Genomic DNA, 23,145 nt, shown 5'->3' with positions numbered 1-23,145 from the left:
ACGCAGGAGCACCATAAACCTGCTTCTCAGTGGCAGAAACAATGGAAGACAGGATGATAATTAGAGGAGAAGAAATAAGGGAGCTGAGCAAGAGCAGGCAGTAACGTAGAATAATCAAAAGAGAGTTACTAGTGAAATGTAAGCACACAGATCCAGCAGTGTGTCACTATGTTTCCAAGTGTGTGATCTGAAAATAAAAGAGCAGATTAGTTGGTCTTTGGTTGGAAAGAGGCAATCAGATTAGCAGCCTGGGTCTTGTTGTGTTCCTGCCATCTGTGCCAGATGCTGCTGTTGAGTCAAAACCTTAGCCAAAGTATGCACAGGGTACCTTTTGGGGTCAGACATTAGCAGAGTGCCAGTAGGGGCAGCAAAGCATACAGCCTGCCTAAAGAAATAATGGCTAACTTAAGCTCATAAACATGCTTTTTCTTGCTGTCATACTTATACAGGTTGTTTTGTCTGTCCAAAGAAAGCAGGTCCAGGGTTTTAAAGATGTTTCTGGGATTTTAATTCGTGAAGCCTTTGAAGACTTCTTGTTGTTGTGAACCCTCTTTATTTGCACTTCTTCACTGAGTCTTCTCTTCATTGCAGATATAGATAATGCTATGACTAACTGCTGGAGAGAAAAAGGATTTCTTTGCATCTTCCATGGATGTCTAGGTCTTTATGCCAAGGTGTGCGTTTCATTTTGTCGCGTATGTGCTCATTCAGACACTCCAAATGTTTCCACTGTCTCTCTGATGTTTTGTTTTTGCAGTATATCTTTGTCATTTACATTAACAGGTCCTTTGACTGCCTCATATGGTTTAACAGCTGCAGTTTCAAATCTGGAATTGACTCCACAATCAGATTCATTGTATTTGTCTGCAATAATTCATAAACAGTCACTAAGTGGGGCACTCCCGTTCATAAAAGCATCTTTTGACTGAACTGTCCTCAGTGTGGAAACATGGCTGTAATTCCTCACCAGTTAGCAATGAAATTAAGGTGGAACATTTAAAAAATATCGTCATTGTTTCATTTAAAATGTACTGTGCAGGCACACAGAGTACTAGCACAACTACATAATGATTTGATGTTAAAGAATTCAGTTTGAAAAGATACTTCAGGAAATCTGTACCTAAAATTTTGCCAAAATTTCAGACAAAACAGTTTTCCAGAGAGAGCGAGGGAGGTTAGACATTGAGGTCAGCTGTGCTACTTCATTTTCATAAGTACAGGTGTCACTCCAGGCACCCCAAATATTTTATTCATTTTAAGTGACAGGTGGAGAGAGGAGATTTTTGCCCTACTAACTCCGAATGGTAGCTAATAGAGTCCGACATGAGCTCCATTTAGCAGAGGAGAGGGAAATAGTTGAAGAGAGAGAGAGGGAAAATGAGAGCGGTAGCTTGCAGGTGTGGAGTGAGGCTGGATTGCCACCACAGCGCTGTGAAAGTCGACTGCTCGAGGGATTCTAGCAGGTCAAACAGAGAAAATTAATATGTTCTTTAGTAGTGTGGATAGTGTTGAAAAATCTGGATTTTCTACCTCTTTCCACCATGAAAGTAGACGGACTGCTTTTAGGTGGATGAATATAAAAGGTTTAAATTTCCCACATGCATTAATGTGTCAATTTGTGACAGACTGGCTAATTGTTTGAGGCTTCTTCCCACTTTCTGGCCCTTACTGGAATCAGCGCCAATCCCCAGGGGACCACAGAAAGCTTTAGCTGTGTAATGATTGTTTTATCTTAGCAATGCGCCTCTGGAATTTTATATAATAAAATAAAGGCCTTAGAGACACCAGGTGCATTAGTAACAAAAAGATCAATGGAAAAATCCTGTTTGTGTTCCTGGATCAGTTTTGCGTGGCCTCTTCTCTCTTTATTTAAGAGTGTGAGAATTTTGAGATAAACTAATGAGAAGCTAAGACAGCGCCCACTCCAGCAAGGGGAGTAATCACAAAACCCAAAGAAGGGAAAGCAGGAAAGTCATAATGTTACTGTTTCCTGCCAAATTGATATCTAGCCATGGAAAGTCTCAGCATGTTGTGGTTTTCAAGGTGGCGGTCAACAATCCTGACTAATGTTATGCCAAGGACACTTGTTTTTAAATCAAAGTCTTCTCGAGGCCAAGAGCTGATTTAAAACACACATTTCAAACACAGGTTGAATCCTCAATGAAGAGCAACAGCAACGCCGGAACAACTCTTAGGCCAAATAGTGCCAACTCTTTTTGCTGGCTCATCCATCAAACTCCGAGTGAAATGTCACTCCACAAATGTCTCCATAGACTAGAAAAGTCCCCTATCTCCTTTCCTTCCCCCCATTACACAGTCAAGTCCATTTTACCCGATCATTCCTGCTAACCTTTAGAAAAACTTGTCTTTTTCTTTTCTCTGTGAGCCCGACAACATGGACAAAGAGCAAGTATCTCCAGTGTCCATGTATCATATATATTTTAGCACATAGAAAAGAAAGGAGAAAAAAGATGTTTGGAGGTTTTAACACCCTTTAGGACACACAAAACCCCTTCTTTCAAGCTTATTTCATTTCGTTTTATTTTAGGTGGCCATAGGCAATACTATTTATCTCTAAACATTCCTTTTTGCTAAAGCATATAGTGCTGGATCAGGAGACTGAATCCTCTCTTAGTTATGCTGCAATAGGTGTAGACTGCCGGGGGGATTCCCATGATGCACTGAGTGTTTCTTCTTCATTCACCTTTCTCACTCACTATGTGTTAACAGACCACTCTGCATTGAATCATACTTGTTATGAATCTCTGTCTCTCTTCCACAGCATGTCTTTATCCTGTCTTCCTTCTCTCACCCCATCAGGTCACAGCAGATGGCCCCGCCCCTCCCTGAGCCTGGTTCTGCCGGAGGTTTCTTCCTATTAAAAGGGAGTTTTTCCTTCCCACTGTCGCCAAAGTGCTTGCTCATAGGGGGTCATATGATTGTTGGGGTTTTCTCTGTATGTATTATTGTAGGGTCTACCTTACAATATAAAGCGCCTTGAGGCGACTGTTGTTGTGATTTGGTGCTGTATAAATGATATTGAATTAATCACTAACTCATACCTATGCTGGAAGTGAAGTGGTCTTTGATATCAAAGGCATGGCAGGTCCACATCCTGATGGGAGTGCTGGTTAGACAACAAAAGAAGTGAAGTGAAAGAGCATGGAATTCATTTCTCAAATGAGTTTTCAAAGTAAATATATCAAATGCAAAGCATCTGCACTGAGTGAACTCAATGCCCTAAAAGAAAACGCCAAAAACACAAAACGTCTCATTGCTTTTGGCTCAGTTTGAGACAACATGTTTTGACCATAAAGGTCTGCACATAATCGTTGATCACAGCGCATTATTTTCTGTTCTGGACAATAAAATTTAATAGAAGTCATAAAAGCACACCCTGAGGACACTGATGTAAACCCTTTCTAAAGAATCTGCTTATTTAGCTCAGAATTGCATTCAATTTTATTCAATTCAGTCGACCAAATTTCTGTCTTTGACTTATACAACTCCTGGTGTACACTGTACACTCTTTATGTGAATGAAGAATAAATGTTACTTAGCACAGTTTAAAAAAAACCTCACTACTCAGTTTTCCTGAACAAGCTGGCAGGAGCCAGAAACACATTTTGGGTGGGCGGGTTGGGGAGTTCTGCCATGACTCAAAGCTGTAACTTCTTTACTACACCCGTACTGTATAATCAACAGAGTACATCCAAATGACCTGTGTATGTGAATTCACTGTAGTGTCTGTCTATATACTCTCGCAGTCCTACTATACCTGGTGGTTAGAAAAACATCTTTGATTATAAGCACTTAAATTTTCTGGCAAGTGCTGTTTTTGCAGAAAGATGATTTATTGTCCTAAAACCACAGGGTCATTTTAAAATTTGTTTCAGTTGCTTTGTTGTTATTGAAATTAAAAACAGGTGCACTAGAGGGGGAAACAATGAGACAACCCCCAAAACAGGAATTGTTTTACAGGTGGAGGTCACTGAGATTTTGTCCCTAATCATTGTTTCTGGCTGTTTTTTCACAAGTTTTGCATTTGGCTATGGTCACTGTCTGTTGGGAGGATGAGGCAATATCTGAACCCTGCTGAGGTTGCACACGTAGTCCGACTCCCAACATAGTCTCAAGAGCATGGAGGAGATTCCAGGAGACAGACAGTTACTCTAGGAGAGCTGGAACAGGCTTCAGAAGATCCTTAACCCCTTAGCAGGAGCGGTATTTGGACCTTTGTTCAAGGAGGAACAAAATGAGCACTACTAGTGTGACAAAATGACCTCCAGCAGGTCACTGGTGTGAAAAAAAAAAAAGTTTTAGGAGGCCCTGTGCAGAATTGTCAGGTCTACCACTGACGCCCTGTACTATTCAAACACTACTCTGTTCCAGTTGATTCCTCCTGTACAACAATACCTGTCCCCGTGTGGCGAGAGCATGCATGCAGTTACTGCAGGAAGGGTATTAATACCACTGACTGGGATGTTTCGATCCATCCAACATTGCCAGGTTGCACTGCGGACTATCCAAGAGGTTGGCGATACCCTGGTCACACCAGCATTGTCAGGCATGCATACAAGCATGTGAGGGCCAAAAAACCCACAAAAACCAAAAAAGAATCACCTGGGATGCCATTAAACCATGTGGCATCCTTTGATTCCTAACACATTACGCAGTTCACGTCAGTATAGACATCCAGCATGATCTGATGTGTTTCTAAGTGTTCCTTTATTTACTTTTTGGAGCTGCACATTAATCCTCAGTAAAGTTTTCTAATCCTAGAGTCAAGATGTTTTAAGACATTTACTTTTGAATGAGTGAATGTGAGTGCGAATGGTTGCCTGTCTCTGTGTGTTAGCCCTGCGACAGACCGGCGACCTGTCCAGGGAGTACTCCGCCTCTCGCCCTATGACAGCTGGGATAAGCTCCAGCGCCCCCCGCGATCCTGAAAAGGATAAGCGGAAGCGAATGGATGGATGGATGAAACTAGTGTTAGGAAAAGTTGCAAAGAAGAGTGAGAGTAATAAATTTGATTAATACATTATGCTGCAACCTACAGTAGCTTTCACAGCCTGCACAAGTTGTCAGCCCATACAGAAAGACAAAGAAACGAAGAAACAAATACAAATGAAAACAGTATTCACACTAAAGGGTTGGACAGTTTTTATAAATTTAATATATCAATATATAGAGATATTTATCAACAGCTTGATTTCATAGAAACGTGAGTGAGACCATTTTGGCATACAGTACAGATATTCAATGTAAGTACAGAAGTTGCTAAGTTGTCAACACTCCCCCCCCCCCTCAACAACCCGCCCCAGTTAACCACCCAGCCCCCCCCACCCCCTCCCTCCCTCAAACAGACACAGAAGACAGAAAAACAGAGTAGAAGTGTACAGGAGCACAAAACAAGGCACCAATAAATTAAAATTATTCCTCCTCCTTCCCCCCCCCATCCCCACTTAAAAAAACAAACTAACAAAAGACGAATTAAATTTAAACAGAATTAAATACATTGGAAACTCTAAAAATCCGCATTGCTGTTAAAAAGCAGGAAAGTAAAACAGAAACGAACAAATGGAAGTGAAAGTAATACAGGAACACTTTGGCAGATTATTAAATTTTAGTTACAATCAAGTAGTAAAGAAATCCAGTGCTCGTGTGTACAAATAAATTCATACATCGTCTACACTCCTTTTACCCCAGAAGTTTATGTACATCTTTTTTCTCCGTTTTTTTGCCGCTGTTGTTGTTTTTACAGATACATTTAAAACATTATCAAAAGATTTCTGCAGTATGAAAACGTATTATTTACAAGTCAGGATTCAAAACCACTGGACTGTACCACTCACTGGACACCCCCCTTGAGCCCCAACCCCACCACACTTTTATTTCCTCCCTTACAAAGAACGTTATTTCTTTACACAGTGCAGAAGGCTTTTTGAAAAGTTTTGTGCAACAAACAGCATAAAGAAAAAATGCCTGTCTTATGGCTGAGGAATGGTTAGAGGCCCGAATGTTTTTTTTTCCTTTTCTTTTCTTTTTTATCTTTCCTTGCAGACAAAGACATATCAGCAAGATTTCTGAGAAAATGTAGGTGGACAGTTTTGCAAAAAAAAAAAAAAAAATCTGGAGCCTTAGATTTTATTTCAATTTCTTCATCTTGTTTGACTGTGGAAGGACCATAAAAACGTATCAAAACATTCCCCCTGTACACATATCATCATCATCATCATCCCGAGCCATGAAAAGATTTACACAAAGATCACCTTCTTTCCCGAAAGCCTTCATTTTACACAGAGTGCTCGAAAAATCTAGGCAACTGAACGCTGCCCCTTCAAGTAATCAAACATCAAGTAGATTACACATGAAACTAGAAATAGTCTGATGAGGAGATAGAGAGGGAGAGACAGAGAAAGGAGGAGAGCAACAACTACAACTCACTTACACAGTCCAAAAAAACCCTCCCCACATAACAAAAAGAGGAGTCAGTGTATCGAGGAAAGTCACTGGGTCAACAAAAGCTAAGTGCCATCCAAGTAGAGTCACTGAGGGTTCCTTCCACAGTCCAAAACTGTAGCTCAAGGGGGAGGCCGCTTCTCCAAGCTGAGTGTGATTGTTCACCGGTTTGCTGGTTCACATTTTTCTTTCTATCTCTGGGGACTTCCTTATTATTTTTGTTGTTGTTTCAGGTTATTTCCTCCAGTGTTTTCTTTTTCTTTAATTCTTCCACTGTGTGCCTGTCTACCCAAAGACTGAGAGCCCTTGCCAAAGGAAAGATGTTCATGGGTGAGATGAAGATGAGAGGGTTGCAAGCGAATGAGAGTGCACAGAAACAACAGCGTGGACTTTGCCCTCGAAGCTAAAATTCAACAGTGCGACAGCCAAAGAAACACTTTAAAACTCACAGTTGGAATTACATTTGATACAGTGCTCGAGGAGATGAAGCGGTGGAGCGATGTGAGAAGAGCATTGTGGTTAAAGCAACGTAAGGTCTCCGCTCAGAAAAGGAAAAGACAAGCAACAGTACAATAAAATGGAGAGCACAGATCAGGAAGACTGTATCGGGGTTATCAGGACTGTTAGTATTTACTATTTACGCTGATAACAAGCAACAACTTCCTCCCTCGATTTAGTAACAATTTGCAGTTTATGCACTTAAGATGTCCATTAGGATTGTTCTGAATATTTGTTTTCTCAATCAGTGAACGAGTTAAATTGAGTTAAATATCAAGGAGTTAAATATTATAAATATGCCTATACATATGCTTTTGCTGGTGTAAACAGTATGCATTCTACATAGTTAAAATAACAACATATATTTATTTCAATCCTGTCACCTAGAAACTACACTGAAGCAAAACACAGTCTCTAGCAACACATTTTATATGTAGTAGCTGTAGGCGTCTATACATATAAAGGGACCATATTAGTCCTTTTATATAGTTCTGATATGATATATGTAAATATTAGCTCTGGTTTCTATTTGGACTGTAGGTGAGAGCTGTTTGAGCAGCAGTCAACTAAAAGCTCTAAAACAGAAAGGAAAATAGCTCTTCTGTTGTTTTGTATGCCATCTGTTCACCTTGAACATCTGATTGCCAATTCTAGTATATAACCATAATGTATTCTCCTTCAAAGACAAACAAAACAAAAAGACAAAACAACCTAGCATCTACAAGCGTCTGAACGATATAGAATTCTTAATTCTTAAAACCAATAGTCAAAATTGCTGATTTAAATTTGATAAACTCATATCAGCTGATATGTAGTTGTTTACTCATTTACACACTGCCTGATGTTGTTTGGATCTGCTGCTTGTTGCGTGTGTGGCAGTACCGCCAACAGGGAAGTTGCGACACGCCCTCTAGTGGACAAACTATGCAACATCAACCAATAAAATCGGCCTTTCAGATAACATTTTAGTATTAAGTACCATATAAATGTCATTTCTAGGTGACAGCATTGATTCTGTGTTAAAAGTAAAATAGCAAAGCGTTCACTTCACCAGAACAAATGTACCCTGTTTTCTTCCTTCAACAAAAGGTAGTGAGTTCCAGTAACTCAGAAATCCATACAACACAACAATGCCAAGACCAACTCATTTAATTAACTCATTTTTCTAAAAGATTTCAAGTTTACTAGCAAGACATTTTTAGACGTACATCAACATTTTCAATTCAGTAAACACAGTCTACAAGGAAAAAGTTCATTTTAGTGCAGTATATTTCCCCATTAATTGTTAAAGAACTCACAGTATCGTTTATAATGTTGCACTTTGTTCTCTAAAGCAGCGATTACTAGATCAACACTGAACTAAAAAACAAATAGTGACCCAGTGCACTCTAAGCTTATCTGACCTAGAGGAAAAAAGCTGTTATAGCTGACATCACACCAGTGGTTAGTCCCTTAATAGTCTTGTAAATATGGAACAACAGTGAAGCAGATGTCTAGAGAGCCTATGGTCACAGTAAGCCCTCCATTGCCACTACAATTACTACCTTGAATAGTTACAGACAAAGAACTGTTCCGGACTTCTTTCAATGTCCTTCAGAATAGACGAATGTTCTTGAGGTGACCACACAGTGGACCAGCCAATCTGTCTTCACACTGTAGCCATAATAAGTTTCCTACACCTCAATAAATAAGCAATTTATTCTCCTACCTGCACCCCCCACCTCCAGCATGGAACTCAATTAGACCTGAAGCAAACATGGACATGAAGGAAAGTGTTGGCACGCAGAGCTGACTCAGCTCAGGGAGCTGTGATTTATTTAATCTTAAATTCACAAAGATAGCTTACATCCAGATTTTTCCATCACTACCTAATCTCTCCTTTGGGAACTGGATCCTATACGCATGAAAACTGCAGTGGCTAATCTACATCATTGTTTTCAGTGTTTAATCAAATCTGTTCAATATATGTCAATTCTTAAAGGCCTAAAAAGCAGTCACTGGTGGAAACTAACAAACCAGTCTAACGTCATGCTGAGTGGAGTCCCAATCTTCCCCACTGTGCAGTGCATTACATTTTTCTTCATCTGTACAAGGTGAAGATGAAGGGAGATGGCCTCCCCCTTGTGCTCGATCCTCCTCCGTTAGATGGATGTAGGGGGAGCGCGCTGCTGGAGAGGACTACGATTTACCTGTCTAGCTTGCTACTTGTCACACACAGTTCACACAACTGTGCTTCATAAACTGAGAGGAGAGAGTGCCATCCTTTCGAGGGAGGCGAGAGGAGCGACTGTCAGAATACGGCGATGCCAACACTGGCAGAAATCCGGGAAAACAAACGACCCACCGTTCATCTTCCAAGTACAAACCTGCTCACATATGGCGGCGTATAAATTCTGGCAGTCAAGCCCTACACCACCTTTCATCTTTGTTTTCCTTGCCTTTCTGTTCCTCCCTCGTGGTTATCTGAGCTTCTACGCTGAAGCTAAGCCTTCCAAGAAATATTGAAATCCATGAATAATAACCGTCATTAATCAACTGTTGCATGAATACATAATCTGAGACCGTACTGAGTCTAGGATGGAAGACTTTAACATTTGCATTGGGAACTTGTGTGTGTGTGTGTTATTTAGTCATATTGGATTTACTAGTCCAATATGTAGGATCTTACATGCAGCATTGATCAGATTCATTAGGCAAGAATGGAAGACGAGTGTTTCATGTATTTATAGTTTAGACCATCCAAAACTGCCTTACAGAGTATATAATGTGTTTTAACTGTGCTTAAAACTGTCAAATTTTCAATTAGGACACTAAACGATGTCCTGAATAAGAACGCTGGCAATTTGCCTCGACTACTTGTAACAGTTCTGCTATTCTGTCATCGCGGCCTCTAGTGATTCCCTATTCCAGCACAAGATGAGCAATTATTACAATATTCATTGGCATGAATCGCAACTGATTCAATAGGCTGGAAGCTGGTTCGAAGCAAGCCAAGGAAGATCAGGTCCCATTTTTCAAATCAGCGCTCAGCTCAGTCGGCCTCGGTGTGTTACTCATCTGCGCACCGCACAGAGACGGTGACAAGACATAAGAAATACAGCATCACATCCAGAAAACACACAGCTGCATTGTTAAAAAGGGGGAGTAAAGGTAGCCCCCCACCCCACCTCATCCCAAAAAACAAACAAACAAAAAACTCCAGCTGGGACTGATGTTTAAGGGGTCACTCAAAGTCAAACACCTCTGTGTTTTCTTGCTGTGATGAGCTTGTCATCTCACTCTTCATTTCCTCCAGGATTCCCATACAGCAAGTGCAGCATGCACTTACATGTTTTTAAATCCGATCACTAAACAACTATTTAACATCCAATTCCCTGCATCAATTCAAAAGAATATGTTCTCGCTGCTAGAATATTGACGCTGGCAGATGCAAATGAAGACTCAGAAACACATGTGGGATTCTTGCTACTCAGTGCAAACAGGAAAACAATCCCAAGTTCATTATTGACTGTATGTACACCTCTGATGGCAGAGGCCAGGGGATTACCCATAATCCTTTGCCTTTTCTACCCTGCTGCTTTCAGCCTTGAGGCACTACCCTCTGGTAGCACAAACCCTCCAATTGCAAAGGGAAAAAAAAAAGAAAGAAAAAAGTCTCCTTTATCCCCAAAATCACCTCTAAATGTACGACGACCTCATCAGTTTTCCTCTCCTTGGCTATATTTAGCTTTACAGTAAGTGAAAGGGCAAATTTGAGGGACTAGGTGTGAAAAAGGATGACACCCCCCTGCAACAAACCCCTTCAAAAAGGTCTCTTTACATGACAATGAAGAAATACAGCGTCCTTGCTTGCCACTGTACTGCACCATCCTTCCAAACTTGTCTTTCGTGCTGTGCACTGAGAGGTGCTGGTCACATATTTACAACAGCAAACGCAACAGAAATAAATACAGTGAAAGCACGAGGAATTTAAAATGATGCACGCCGCCTTCTCCTGCTTGCACGGCAGCCAGAAATCCTTTTATTTACAAAGTGCACTGAGACAGCTGAATGAGGTTAGTATGGACAATATCATCATCAAGCAGCATTTTGAGTAGCACTGGTGCTAACAAGAGGCAGAGAGAAGAGAGGAGTGGAGCAGAGGCTACTAAACTAATAGTAGTAGTAGTAGCTAATAATGGTAGTAGTGTTACTCCAGTGGAGACGGTAGGAGATGGAGGTGGGCTTTAACAGGTGTACATGTCATCCCTGCTCTTTAAAAACAGGGAGGCAAAATGAGGTCTCCTTTTCTTTTCTCCTCTGCGTTGTACTGGCCTCATTGTAGTGGTCTAGAGGCTGTGGTGAGAGGAGGGGGCCAGTATGGGAGCGCAGGGGTGCAGGCTGCATCCCCCTCCTCCCTCAGGGATAGCCATCATCCTCCAGACTGAGTGCCACGCGCTGCAAACAGCAGATAAAAAGACCGTTACCACAACAGGCTGGTTAAGGAGAAGGAAGTGAGATAGAACAGCGGGGAATGAAAATAGAGAAGCTCAGTGGAAAAAGAGGAGAAAGGGAGACAAGATTCCAGTCTAGGTGGAACCCAGAAGAAAAATGGCAGCTTTGTTATGTGATGCCCTCTCACTATTCTGCCTCCTCTCCCCAACCTTCGTCTTCGTTTCTTTCCAATTCAGCCCCCCCCAACGTGTTGTTTGTCCCCTCCTTCCCTGGCTGCTCGTAGCGAGGAATGCAGGCTGCCTGCCTACGGTTGCGAAAGTCTGGCCCACATAATGCAAGCCTGATTTCTCTGGCTGCCCGAGCTGCCACACTGAGACAAAGGGCAAGAAAAAGTTAGGACGAGAAAAGAAGAGGAAGAAAACCACTAAAGAGATAAAAGGCAATACATAAGATTTGTACAAATGTTTGTAATAAAACTGGGAAAACGAGAGAGAAGGAGTAAAGCCCCCTCTCTCGTTCCGCGAGGGTAGGTTGTTACTTCGACCTTGAATCTTAATATGACTCAGTCGTGCACCTGTTTCAGTGTCTGTCTGAGCGTGCTTCCCGCCTGTCATCATGCCAGTGATACCCAGAATTCTTTGCCTTCTTTCTCTCCGGGGTGACACAAAGAAATCTGTGTTACCATGCCAACAGATCAAAGCGCTAGACTCCCGTCTCGCCCTCCCTCCTTTATGCTTTTTGGCTGCCCTTCGCCGCTTGCTCTCTGACACCCAAAACAAGAAGCATATTCGGTAAATGTCATAAACTCCTAATGACGCACAGTCTGGATTTAAGGGCATTTTACTTTACTGCTACGTGTTGCAGCTGCCACTGTATCCAGGGTTTGTAGAAAATGCCGCTTCCAGTGACTTTTAAAACTGCATATACATCAATGGGAAGTCATCAGGGTAATCCTGAAATTGCGTTGCTGAGATTTATGGTTTCTGCAAGATAAATTGTATTTCGAGAGAGTCCTTCATCCTGATTTGTGCTCCTTTTTTCAAATTTTGTGTGACCTCAAAACAAAATCGCATTAGTTCAATGCTATGACGCAACTATCTACTCTACATGTCCAATTTATTTGTGAGCAGTGGCTATAGAGCAACTCCTCTTTCACCTCTCTTTTTTTGCATCTCATCTGCACTAATCATGATTTCTTGGCTGCTGAACCTTTCTGAAGCAAAGGAATAATGCTTTGCCTGTGCACAAGGGTTTTGTCAGGAAATGGGGATCACTCACTTCAACAACCAAAAACACTAACACGATGCACAAATAAATGGGATGGCGGGTCGGCAGCAGGGATGTATCGCATGAATATGGTCGCTGAAGGTGAACGAAATGTGTGTCGAGGGTTTACGTGTACGCGTGACAGGTGTGTTCGGTAATTACTTCAAAAACATAAAGAAATTAAATGATATGTGAACGTGTGCGAGCCTGTTCTTTCTTTCCACCGGGCTGACATGTACAAGAAAACGGGCTTTTCCAAACCCTCGTGCCAACTCCCATTTTCCAAATATTTCACACCTCTTCCTTTCCTCCGCAGTACCTCTCACTTAGCGTTCGAGAGCATCGGCGCCCCCGAATACCAGTGAGAGTTGTTGTCTGTGACGCCGCCCCCTAGAGGAAGCGCTATGAATGGCTGACTGTGGCTGCCACTCACTGCTGGGTAGACGTGACCGATGGACTCGCTCTGACGCCCGATGTGGATTTCGTCGTCGTCATCCTCTGTGGTTTTGCGGTACACTGGGTTGTCGAAGTTCATGCTCTTGGTGTTCTTGCGCCGCCAGTTGCGCCAGACCAGGTATCCACCGGTGCAGAGCAATCCGATGACCACTGTGGCAAGGATAGGGACTGCATGTGTTTAACACACACACAACAACAACACACGGCGGGAGCGTTAACACAGCCCGGGGGGACACAGAGCGGCGCTTTAAGCACTCACGCACAAACACACGTTGCACTGTTCACCTGAAGGCTCATTATTTTTCAGTTTTGGTTTTTGAAATGTTGTTTGCATAACAGCTTCTCAAAAATTTTAAAAACAAAACAAAACAAACAACAAAAAAAACATGGAAATATTCGCCTTCTGGAAAACGTCCAGAGGTGCACAAGGAGATGAACCTGAAGGGGAAGCAGTCCACTTTTCTGAAACTGTTAGAAAAACTGGTGGCACTTTATGCATCTGTTTCTATAAATTTAGTGGGCTGAGCTTTTTATGTTTCATCCCCCGTATGTCTTCTGTATCTGCATTTTAAAAAATCTAAGCATTTATTAGAGAAACAATGAGCCTTCAAAGAGGAACTAATCATTCATTGCATTATATCCCCCCCTCAGTGTCACGAAATGATCAAAAACATGCACACACAATATGCAACATAAATGTCTGCATGGTACACATGCACATAAACATCATTCCAACACACACACACACACGTGGGCACACTGAACCAAACTGGCATTTTATATTAAATCTGTAACCATTCAACCACCATGTAACCACTGATTATGACCTTGTTTTTGAATAAAAGCCCCACAAGGTTGCTTAATTGTCATCAGCATATAATCCTGGTGCGCATTGCTCAAAAAACAGAATTTATAATTTTGTATTTTATTGCACCGAAAAATTAATATCTGGAGTGTCCGGATGGGGTTATGGGAGGAGAATAAGAAGAGGGTAAGAGGAGGAGAGAAGACGGGGAAAGGGTTGGGATTTGGAGGATTTGAGATAAGCGCCGTCTCTCCTCTTTCATTACCATATCAGCATAACTGCCCTGCAAGGACCTGTGTGTGTGTGTACAGTGCATGCTTTAGAGTTTTTGTATAATGAAAGCGCAAACACCCAAATCAGAGGTACGTCAAGGAGGTTTGGATATGTGTGCCTGCATTCATAGATGTGTTTTCCTACGCTACAGTACGCCTGTCTAATTGCGACTTTATTAGATAGACACTTGAGATTCCTTCGTGGCTGGGTTGGAAACCCCAGCTCCTCCTTTGTTCTTCTCTAAATGCTCAATGGTTTAAAGGGAAAAAAAACAAAAAAACCCCATCAGCTTTCCTCTCATTTAGAAAATTTATCTCCAATGAGCGAGTGGCAAAACAGCCTGTCTTTGGCTAAAACTGATAATCACTGCTGGGCTGCTTCCCCTTATGGAGCTGTGGGTGGGTGTGGTGCATTACTGGGTATGAGCGGAGAGCTGGGGTGCAGAAATCCAGCCCGTGTGGACCTCCAACATTAATGTTTCAAAGCTGCTAAAAAAAAAGATTTGTGGTGGCAATAAATGGGAGAAGGACAAAAAAAGGATAAAGCGGAAAGGGTTAATAGTCTCCGGGGTTATTTTAATGAGCTGATATTTCAACTATAGAGACTGGAAAGAGAAAAAAAATAGCTTTACAATCTTTTAGCGCTCCCCTGAATTATCAAACTTGTTAATATTAGGGATGAAAGAGATCTCAATTAGTGGCATATGCTGCCACTATAAGGCCATTTGCACATTCAGCTGATTTCCCAGTCACGTTGGGCATGAAAGTATGAAATATTTCCATAAAATTCGATTTTCATTTTAATCGGAGCTAATAGAGTAGATTAACTTTTCTAAGCCGGTTTGATTGAAAGAACTACAATTGCCTTTTTCTGCCTTTGTAGAGGCAGCTTGATGGTTTTCTCTTTATTGCCTAAACAGACAACAGCATTATGTCTGAGGTCATTAGCTTCCTGCTCCAGGCCAAAAACACAATTTCATGGCATTAATCCACTTTTCTCTCCCCTCGTCTCCCGTAAAGCGGTATAACCCACTCTTAGTCCGCTCGGTCACAGAAATAGGTCAGAACATTGGCCTGATTGATACGATCTGATCAGAGCGGTGAACACGAGCAAAATGTACTAACAGCTGGTCGTGTGATGACAAAACCTGAATTGAATTTCACATTTGCTCAAATGTCATTAATAATGACATAATGTGCATATTACAGCGGCCTGGCCGTTTACTGACAGAGGGGCTCACTTCCATGTAATGGCTTTTTCTAGCCATAGGCCACGAGGATGTTGCTGGATAATACCATACCTCAGTACATTTTTTCAATAGATGCGATACAATTTTATGCCTGAATCTCACTATTGAACCAGATATAATGTGTTGAATTGTTATTATTTTAATGAGAATGTTTTAGATTTAATCAGCCAGGTGGAAACGCAAACATCCTAAAACCCAGGCACACGCACACAAACACATAACCTCATACTCACATTAACAACAAAACGCACGCAACATGCAGTTAAGCAGACTTGAAGGAGCGAGGAGGGAGAGGCAGGCAAGCAGAAAGCAAAGACAACACAGTGAGGGAGTCAACAGTACTCACCGATAGGAATGACTATCCCCAGAACAGCTACTGTGATGTTGTTACCTATGAGGTAGTGATCACTCGCAGCTGAGATGAACAGAAAGATGGAAGACAAGAAAAAAAGAGAATCAAACCAAGAAAAAGTTTTGCTTCAAACCCCACCAAGTGCCCTCCTAGAGAGCAAGAGAGATTTCAACACGGGAACATCAAAAGAAAGGCTGGAAAAGGATATTTGCATAATATAAGGGCAGAGAATCCATCTGATTTCAGTTTGGACTGCTGACTTTGTCTTCCCCAGCAGCATGTGTAAATGAAAAAGCCAATGAATCACACAGGGATGGCATAAAAATGCAGTGAGATGCCTTTTAATACACGAAGGAACAAATGCGTTTCCAGAAACCAATGCATCAGAATTTGTATGAATATAAGCAACGAGCACATGATCTCGCATTACTCCATTCTTTTTCTACGAGACGTTTCAAAACTGTGTCACAATGCAATGCAGAAGACATTTATTCTGGACATGCTTTGCATCCTTACTCCCCTTCAGCTCTCACCCCAACAGGTCGGCGGGGGAGCTTTTGACATTAATCTCGCTCCCAACCCTCGTATTAGCAGCAGGCTAGCTGTTAGCCAAAAGTGTGATCAGATGGCTATAATGAAGTCTGGTAAGGAAGATTAACACAAGAGAGCACAGTGCTGGCCCTGCATACTGATTGGTTCATTCGACAAAGTGACTGTTCCAGTTCTATGGCTGGCAAAAAGAGACAGATGGCATGTGACGGATGTGACAGACAATGCAGATGCAAATCATTCTTCATAAATTAAATCATATAGTGAATGAAATGCAAATAAATGCACACACGTGCGCACACACGAGAGCCACAAAAGGTGAAGCGACTTCAGACAGCGAGTTCTGAGTCAGCAGAAGCGAATTTTGGCTTTTCTTAAGTGTGAGTGACGTCCAGTGGGTCCAACAGTAAGACTCAAAAAGGCAGATTAACTGAATCTCATTAAAGAAACTGCTCTGGAAGAAGGCTGTTCTAGAAAGGGATGGCACTGAGAAAGGGAGAAGAAGAAGAAAAGGGGACAAAAGTCTCAATTTCATGAGGGTCATTCTTACTGGAGGGATTTTAATATCAAAACGTTTACTGCCACTTATTATTTAAATATAACTGTCAGGGTTAGAATGCTATATCCAGTACAATTAACAATGATTAATAAAACAGTATATCGTAAATATACTGCTCAAAAATATACTTTAAAAACACATCAGATCAATATCTGTACTGATATGGACTGGGTAATGTGTTAGGAATGAGAAGATGCCACATCGAAATGAAAATGATCAACCCACAGACGGCTGAATTCAAAGAGACCCTGAAAATCAAAGTGAAAAATGATGCAGCATGCTATTGCTGTTTTGTGGAAATTTCATTGCAGCATCTCAAAATGGTATGTGCTTGTACACATCCCTGACCAAGATGGGGCACACTCGTAACAGGACGACGGATGCTGTCCTGGGAGATCTGAACCAGGGCTTCACTGAACTCCTGGACAGTCTGAGGTGTGACCATACAGGATCGGATGAACCAAAACATAACATCCCAGAGGTCTTTTAGTGGATTTGGAACTGCCTGCACACTTTTATCACATGAGGTCAGGCATTGTCACACACCAGAAGGAACCCAGGAACAAGTGCACCAGTGTAGGGTCTGACATTGGCTCCAAGGATTTCATCCTGGGAGCTAATAGCAGTCAGGGTGCCATTGCCTAGCCTGTAGAGGTCTGTGCCCCCCAGACCATTACTAACCCGCCACCAAACCTGTCATCTGGACGTTGTTACGGGCAGCATCATGGCTTCTACAGACTCTTTCATATCTGTCACACGTCTGTTTTTTTTTTGTTTTTTTTCCAAAAATCTTGAAATTAATTTTCTTTAATGTCGCTGAAAGATGTGCAAAATTACTACCGATATCAAAAGAAAACATTGGTTACCAGCTGTGTTTAATCTTTGCCCTCCCCAATCAGACTCCTGGTTCTCCCTCGCCCCACCATGCCCTCCCTCCCTCCCCCCAGCAGCGCACATGTGTAACAGCTGATGCCGGCAAACTTGACAGTGTGCACCGAGTTGAAAATTATAACACATGGCCCGTGGGTTTGGAGACTCGTCTTGTTCATGCCCCATTTTTCTCATCTGTGTCTGCTCCACCTCTCATCTGGAGCACTTGTGGTGTGCTGAGGAGGGCTGACAACTTCAGAGACCGGAAGAAACGTGCCTCTCGCCTCTTAGTAACTCTGAAGTACCGCGACCCCTAAAGTAATACAGCAGGCAACCTCTTTAATTCCCAGAAAATCACTTTCTCTCCCACCTCTTTTTCCATCCCGTCGTTTCATATCCATGTAAATGCCGCCTTTCCTCCCAACAGTGTGTCATCTACAACTCCCATCCTCCCCGTTAAAGTGCTGGACTGTCATGTTCTTTTTCGCTCTCTGTTCACTCTTTGTTCTCTGTGGCTTTACTGTCTCACACTGCACGTTTTTGTTTTTTTCATTTAACATTCCTTCGTTTTACTCCTTGCTCCGTTTCTCATTCATTTCCCTGTCCTCCAACTCCCACTTAAAACTTTCATCATCTTTCCCTGTTTCTCTCCATCTGTACAGCTTTTTTTCATCCTCAACACCTGCTCTTTTAATTCTTTTTTCTCTCCTCTAAATTACTTGTTAGAATGACATAAAGATATACAAGTATTATGATAAGTGTTTTAGTGTTAATCTTTCTTTTAGGGCATTTAAATAGTGCACAGACCCATTATCTGACATAAATATATATTCATCTAAAGAGTCAGTATTAAAAAGGGAACCTTTTTCATTTTCTTAGAAACGAAAGACAAAATAAAAAGCTGCCTCGGCAGGTTGACTGTCTCAATTTAATATTGCCATGCAGTAAAAAAGCTAAGAAGACTTTCAAAACAACTGCTGAAAAATACTGATCTCACAATTTGGTGGCTTCATCAATTTTGCTACGTGGTGCTATCAAGGATTCTCGTCCGCTTCCAAGTACAATTTAATTCTTAGCGTGGCTTTGTAAACCATTGTTACGGCTGTTAGTCTGCTGTCACTGTTTGTCTGGGCTGCAAAGTGGTATTTTTCTTGCGAGCCAGTGAAGCGTGATTGGCGCGAGAATGAAGAACACTGCCAGTTATAGAAAGAGAGCGAGCGAGAGCTAAAGAGAGAAGGGGAGAGAGGTACAGAGGGAGAGACCAAGACAGAGATAAAGACAAAGAGAGTAAGAGAGAGGCTGTCAGAAAGTGAGGATGAGTGATGAGTAGTTTTATGCGAGAATGGAGGGGACTGTCATTTCTTAGCTCTGACACTTCTGTTAAGACGCTGGTCGCGAGGGATCAACAGTAAGCAGACCGAGACATAGTGCAGGCCTGTGAAGCGTTCGGACGGGTGTGTGAGCAGATGAGAAAAGGAATAGAGGAGGAGGTCGTAGGGCCAGTAAAGCAAATGATCAGAGGGAAAAGTGGAGGGGAGGAGAAGCTAGAGAAAGGAGGGATAAAAGTATTGGTTTTTAGCTTCCTGCTGATTTAATGATGGTGGTAACAGCAGTGATGGTAGCAGAGCAGAAGAAAACACTCGCTTTACACACATCCACATTCCTGTCATCATGTCACTTACCTCTGTGGGAGAGGTTGGCATTGCTCTCTTTCTGAATGCTGTTGGGAGCCACGGCAGCCAATAAGGGGGTGTGTGTGGACGTGGACTTCTGACTAGTGCTGCTCAAACTGGTCGTCTCTGTACTGGTAGCGGCGGGAGTCCGAGGGTGCTCTGTGATTCTGCCGCTCCTGGTGGTCTGAGGAGGGGCTGGTGTTGTAGTCTTGGCTGTGGGTGGTAATGTGGTAGTAGCAGAGGTGGTGGTGGTGGTGGTGGTGGTGGTGGTGGTAGAGGGTGTTGTGGTCGTGGCAACGGTTGTGGGAGTTGTTGTTGTTGTGCTTGTTGTGGTGGTCGTCGTGGAAGTTGTGGTTGCGGTGGAGGCAGATGTCGTGGTTGCTCGGGGTCGAACTGCGCAACAGAAAAACAACCAGTAGGATTTGAGATTTCTCTCCAGACTGCTCAGCTGTTGCAGCCATTTCCACTTGTAAGCTCTGCATCAATATTCAGCATACAACTGCAGTCAACAGCAATGCCTCCATTGTCTTATAAGATGAGATCTATAATCTCTTCTGAGGGTTCTGGGTCTACCATGGGGTCTCCTACCAGGAGCGCGCCTGCAAAACCTCCAAAAGGAGGCATCCATGAGGCATCCAAAATAGATGCTCAGCTGGTGTGTTTGATACGCAGGAGCAGCGGCTCTACTCTAAGGTCCCTCCAGAAGTCCAAGCTCCTCAGTGTCTCATCTCTAAAGCTGAGCCCAACCACCTTATAGAGGAAATTCATTTTAGGTGCTTGTATTCATGATCTTACTCAGATTTCATGACCATAATCTCATAATTATTTATTTATAGGCTTTGAACTGAAGTCTGTAGATCTTACATCACACCACAGGTTTGGATTGAGACATAAATGGATCAGTAAATGAAAAGCTTCACGTTTCAGCTTTCAGCTGCACCACAGCAGTCCGGTATAACACCTGTGTTACTGCTAATCAGAAGTGTGACACTTTAAAGTCCTGTACAGCACCACATAGGTACCGTGACAGGTACTGTGATATTTCTATGTACATACTGTGCTAAAGTGCATTCACACATTCATAAGTAACAAGTTGCCAGATGGATAAGTTGCACAAGCGCATAATAAGCAGAATTTAGTGCAAGCGTTGCAGTCAGTTGTTGCAAACATCATATCACATCACAAGAAATGATCTGAGAAAACACTACGTTGTTAAAGCAGATGTACTACACCAGTACGTTTGGTTCATAGTGTACTACATGTACTAAAAGAAGTATTCAAGTCAGGGATTTTAGCTGAAGCTAAATTACACCACATGTCACCCCAGGCTCTTCCTCTGATCACTGTTTTTTTTTTTTTTTGGTGTATCAGATTTACACAAATCCCAGTGCACACACTGCTGCTGATATAACATTCGGGTTTGTGTTTTCTAAACATTATTTTTAATATAAGTGATATGCGTTTCTTTGTGGTTGTAAAACTGAAATTTTGATCCAATACAGTCACAATTAAACGGTTAGTTATGTCTATAACTTCTGTTCCCTGAAGGAGAGGAACGAGGTACAACACATAAGTATGGGATATCACGCCCTCGCGTGTCCTGGCTGAAGAAACCTTTATTCACGCCTTTACGGCAGATGACGTGTGATGACACGCGCAAGGCCCCGCCCGCACATATAGCCGCTGCCATCACCGTCATCCCTCAGTTCGATAGCCGCTCTTCACCGAGCCAACTGCTCAGTGGGGCCACCCTGTGTTGTACCTCGTTCCTCTCCTTCAGGGAACAGAAGTTATAGACATAACTAACCGTTCCCTTTCAGTCGATTCACTCGGTACAACACATAAGTATGGGACCTATATACACGCCCCGCAGAGCAGCCACCGAACCGGAACGGGACCACCACATCCTCAGTGAGTGGTAGACCCAGCAGAAAGGACAGCATGAGCCACCGAAGGGGCTGTAACGTCCAACCGATAAAACCGCACAAAAGTGTGCGGCGACGCCCAATTAGCCGCTGCACAAATATCAGCCACAGGCACCCCTCTAAAAAGAGCCCATGAGGTCGCCATCCCCCTGGTGGAATGAGCTCCCACCCCGTGGGGCAACGCAAAACCTCCGGTGCTGTATGCCAGCGAGATAGCTTCTACAATCCAGTGGGACAGCCTCTGTCTGGACAGAGCTCTACCTCTATTCGGATTAGCGAAGCAGACAAACAACTGGTCACACAAACGCACATCCCGAGTGCGCTCAATGTAGGTGTGTAGCGCACGCACCGGACAAAGAGAATGCACCCTCCTCTGCTCCTCAGATTCAAAAGGAGGGGAGCAAAAGCTCAGCAACTCAAACTCCATTGAACTATAAGATGCAGGCATGACCTTGGGAAGATAGGCGGCATTCGGACGCAATACGACCTTGCGGCCATCAGGAGAAAACTGTGTGCAGGCAGGATGCACAGACAGCGCATGAAGGTCCCCCACTCGCTTCGCCGAGGCCAAAGCGAGAAGTAATGCGGTCTTATACGAAAGAAGTTTCATATCTACCGACTCAACGGGTTCAAACGGAGGGCCACAAAGGGCCTCCAGCACCAAAGACAAGTCCCAAGCAGGGACACTGGACTTAAGCACGGGCCTCAGCCGGCGAACCCCTTTCAGAAAACGCACGGCGAGGGGATGCGCACCTGGTGTCACCCCGTCAAAACCGATATGACAAGCAGATATAGCCGCTAAATAAACCTTGATCGTCGAAAACGAAAGGCCTTTATCCAACAGCTCCTGCAGGAATGTCAAAACATCCACAATAGAGCACTGAAATGGGAGAGTGTGGCGGTCCTGGCACCATCGCTCGAAGGCTCGCCATTTGTAAGCGTACAAGCCTCTAGTAGACGAGGCCCTGGCGCTCTGAATCGTCGCTACCACACTAGGTGGCAGACCCTTAGCAACCAAGTTTAACCTCTCAGCAGGTAAGCATGAAGGTGCCACAGATCCGGGCGCGGATGAAACACTTCCCCCCCCCCGCCTGAGAGAGGAGATCCCTGCGGAGAGGAAGCTGCCAAGGACTTGCTGCAAGCAGGCTGATTATTTCTGCATACCACGACTTCGCGGGCCACCAAGGGGCCACCAGGATCAGAGAGAGGGAATGCCGACGCACCCTCTCCAGAATTGGAGATATCATTTCCACTGGGGGAAATGCATACAGGAGCACGTCTGGCCATTGGTGCGCTAGCGCGTCCAAGCCCAAGGGTGCATCGTGGTCGATTATGGAGAAGTACAGGGGGCAGTGAGCATTCACCCTGGAAGCAAAAAGATCTATTTGCGCCTCGCCAAATAGATCCCAAATCTGAGCCACTATTGAAGGGTGTAACCTCCATTCTCTCACCAGAGGACCCCCCCTGGAGAGAAGGTCCGGCCCCAGGTTCAGGTGGCCCGGGACATGGGTGGCTCTTAGAGTCAGAAAATGAACACTGCACCATAACAGCAGAGAGCGAGACAGCTGCAACAGGGGGAGAGAGCGTGTTCCTCCCTGCCTGTTTATATAAGACACCACTGTTGAATTGTCCGTCCTGACTAAGACATGCTGGCCCTGCAGGACTGGACGGAAACGCTTTAGAGCTAAGAACACTGCTAACAGCTCTAAGTGGTTGATGTGCAGCTGGCGCTGAGCCGCGGACCAGATCCCTCTCACTGACGCACCCTCGCACA

General features: G+C 43.3%; 1 protein-coding gene across 3 annotated transcripts in view; it reads right to left on the bottom strand.

The window, feature by feature from the left end:
- Window positions 1-7,634: 7,634 nt before the first annotated feature.
- The window catches only part of LOC113008944 (prestin-like), a 46,893-nt gene continuing 31,382 nt past the window's right edge, over window positions 7,635-23,145 (bottom strand). For all 3 annotated transcript variants that reach the window (XM_080291205.1, XM_080291204.1, XM_080291203.1), the window contains exons 24-27: window positions 19,456-19,839; window positions 15,790-15,858; window positions 12,958-13,284; window positions 7,635-11,397 (exon numbers count right to left, since the gene is read on the bottom strand). In XM_080291205.1, the coding sequence (XP_080147331.1) occupies window positions 12,983-13,284; window positions 15,790-15,858; window positions 19,456-19,839 (755 nt within the window). In that variant the 3' untranslated portion in view covers window positions 7,635-11,397; window positions 12,958-12,982. The remainder of the gene's footprint in view (window positions 11,398-12,957; window positions 13,285-15,789; window positions 15,859-19,455; window positions 19,840-23,145) is intronic.

The sequence above is a fragment of the Astatotilapia calliptera genome, chromosome 17 (genome assembly GCF_964374335.1).
Source record: "Astatotilapia calliptera chromosome 17, fAstCal68.1, whole genome shotgun sequence".
NCBI classification, from domain to species: domain Eukaryota; kingdom Metazoa; phylum Chordata; class Actinopteri; order Cichliformes; family Cichlidae; genus Astatotilapia; species Astatotilapia calliptera.
The sequence above is the reverse complement of the archived record's forward strand: the minus strand, read 5'-3'. Positions and strand labels throughout refer to the sequence as shown.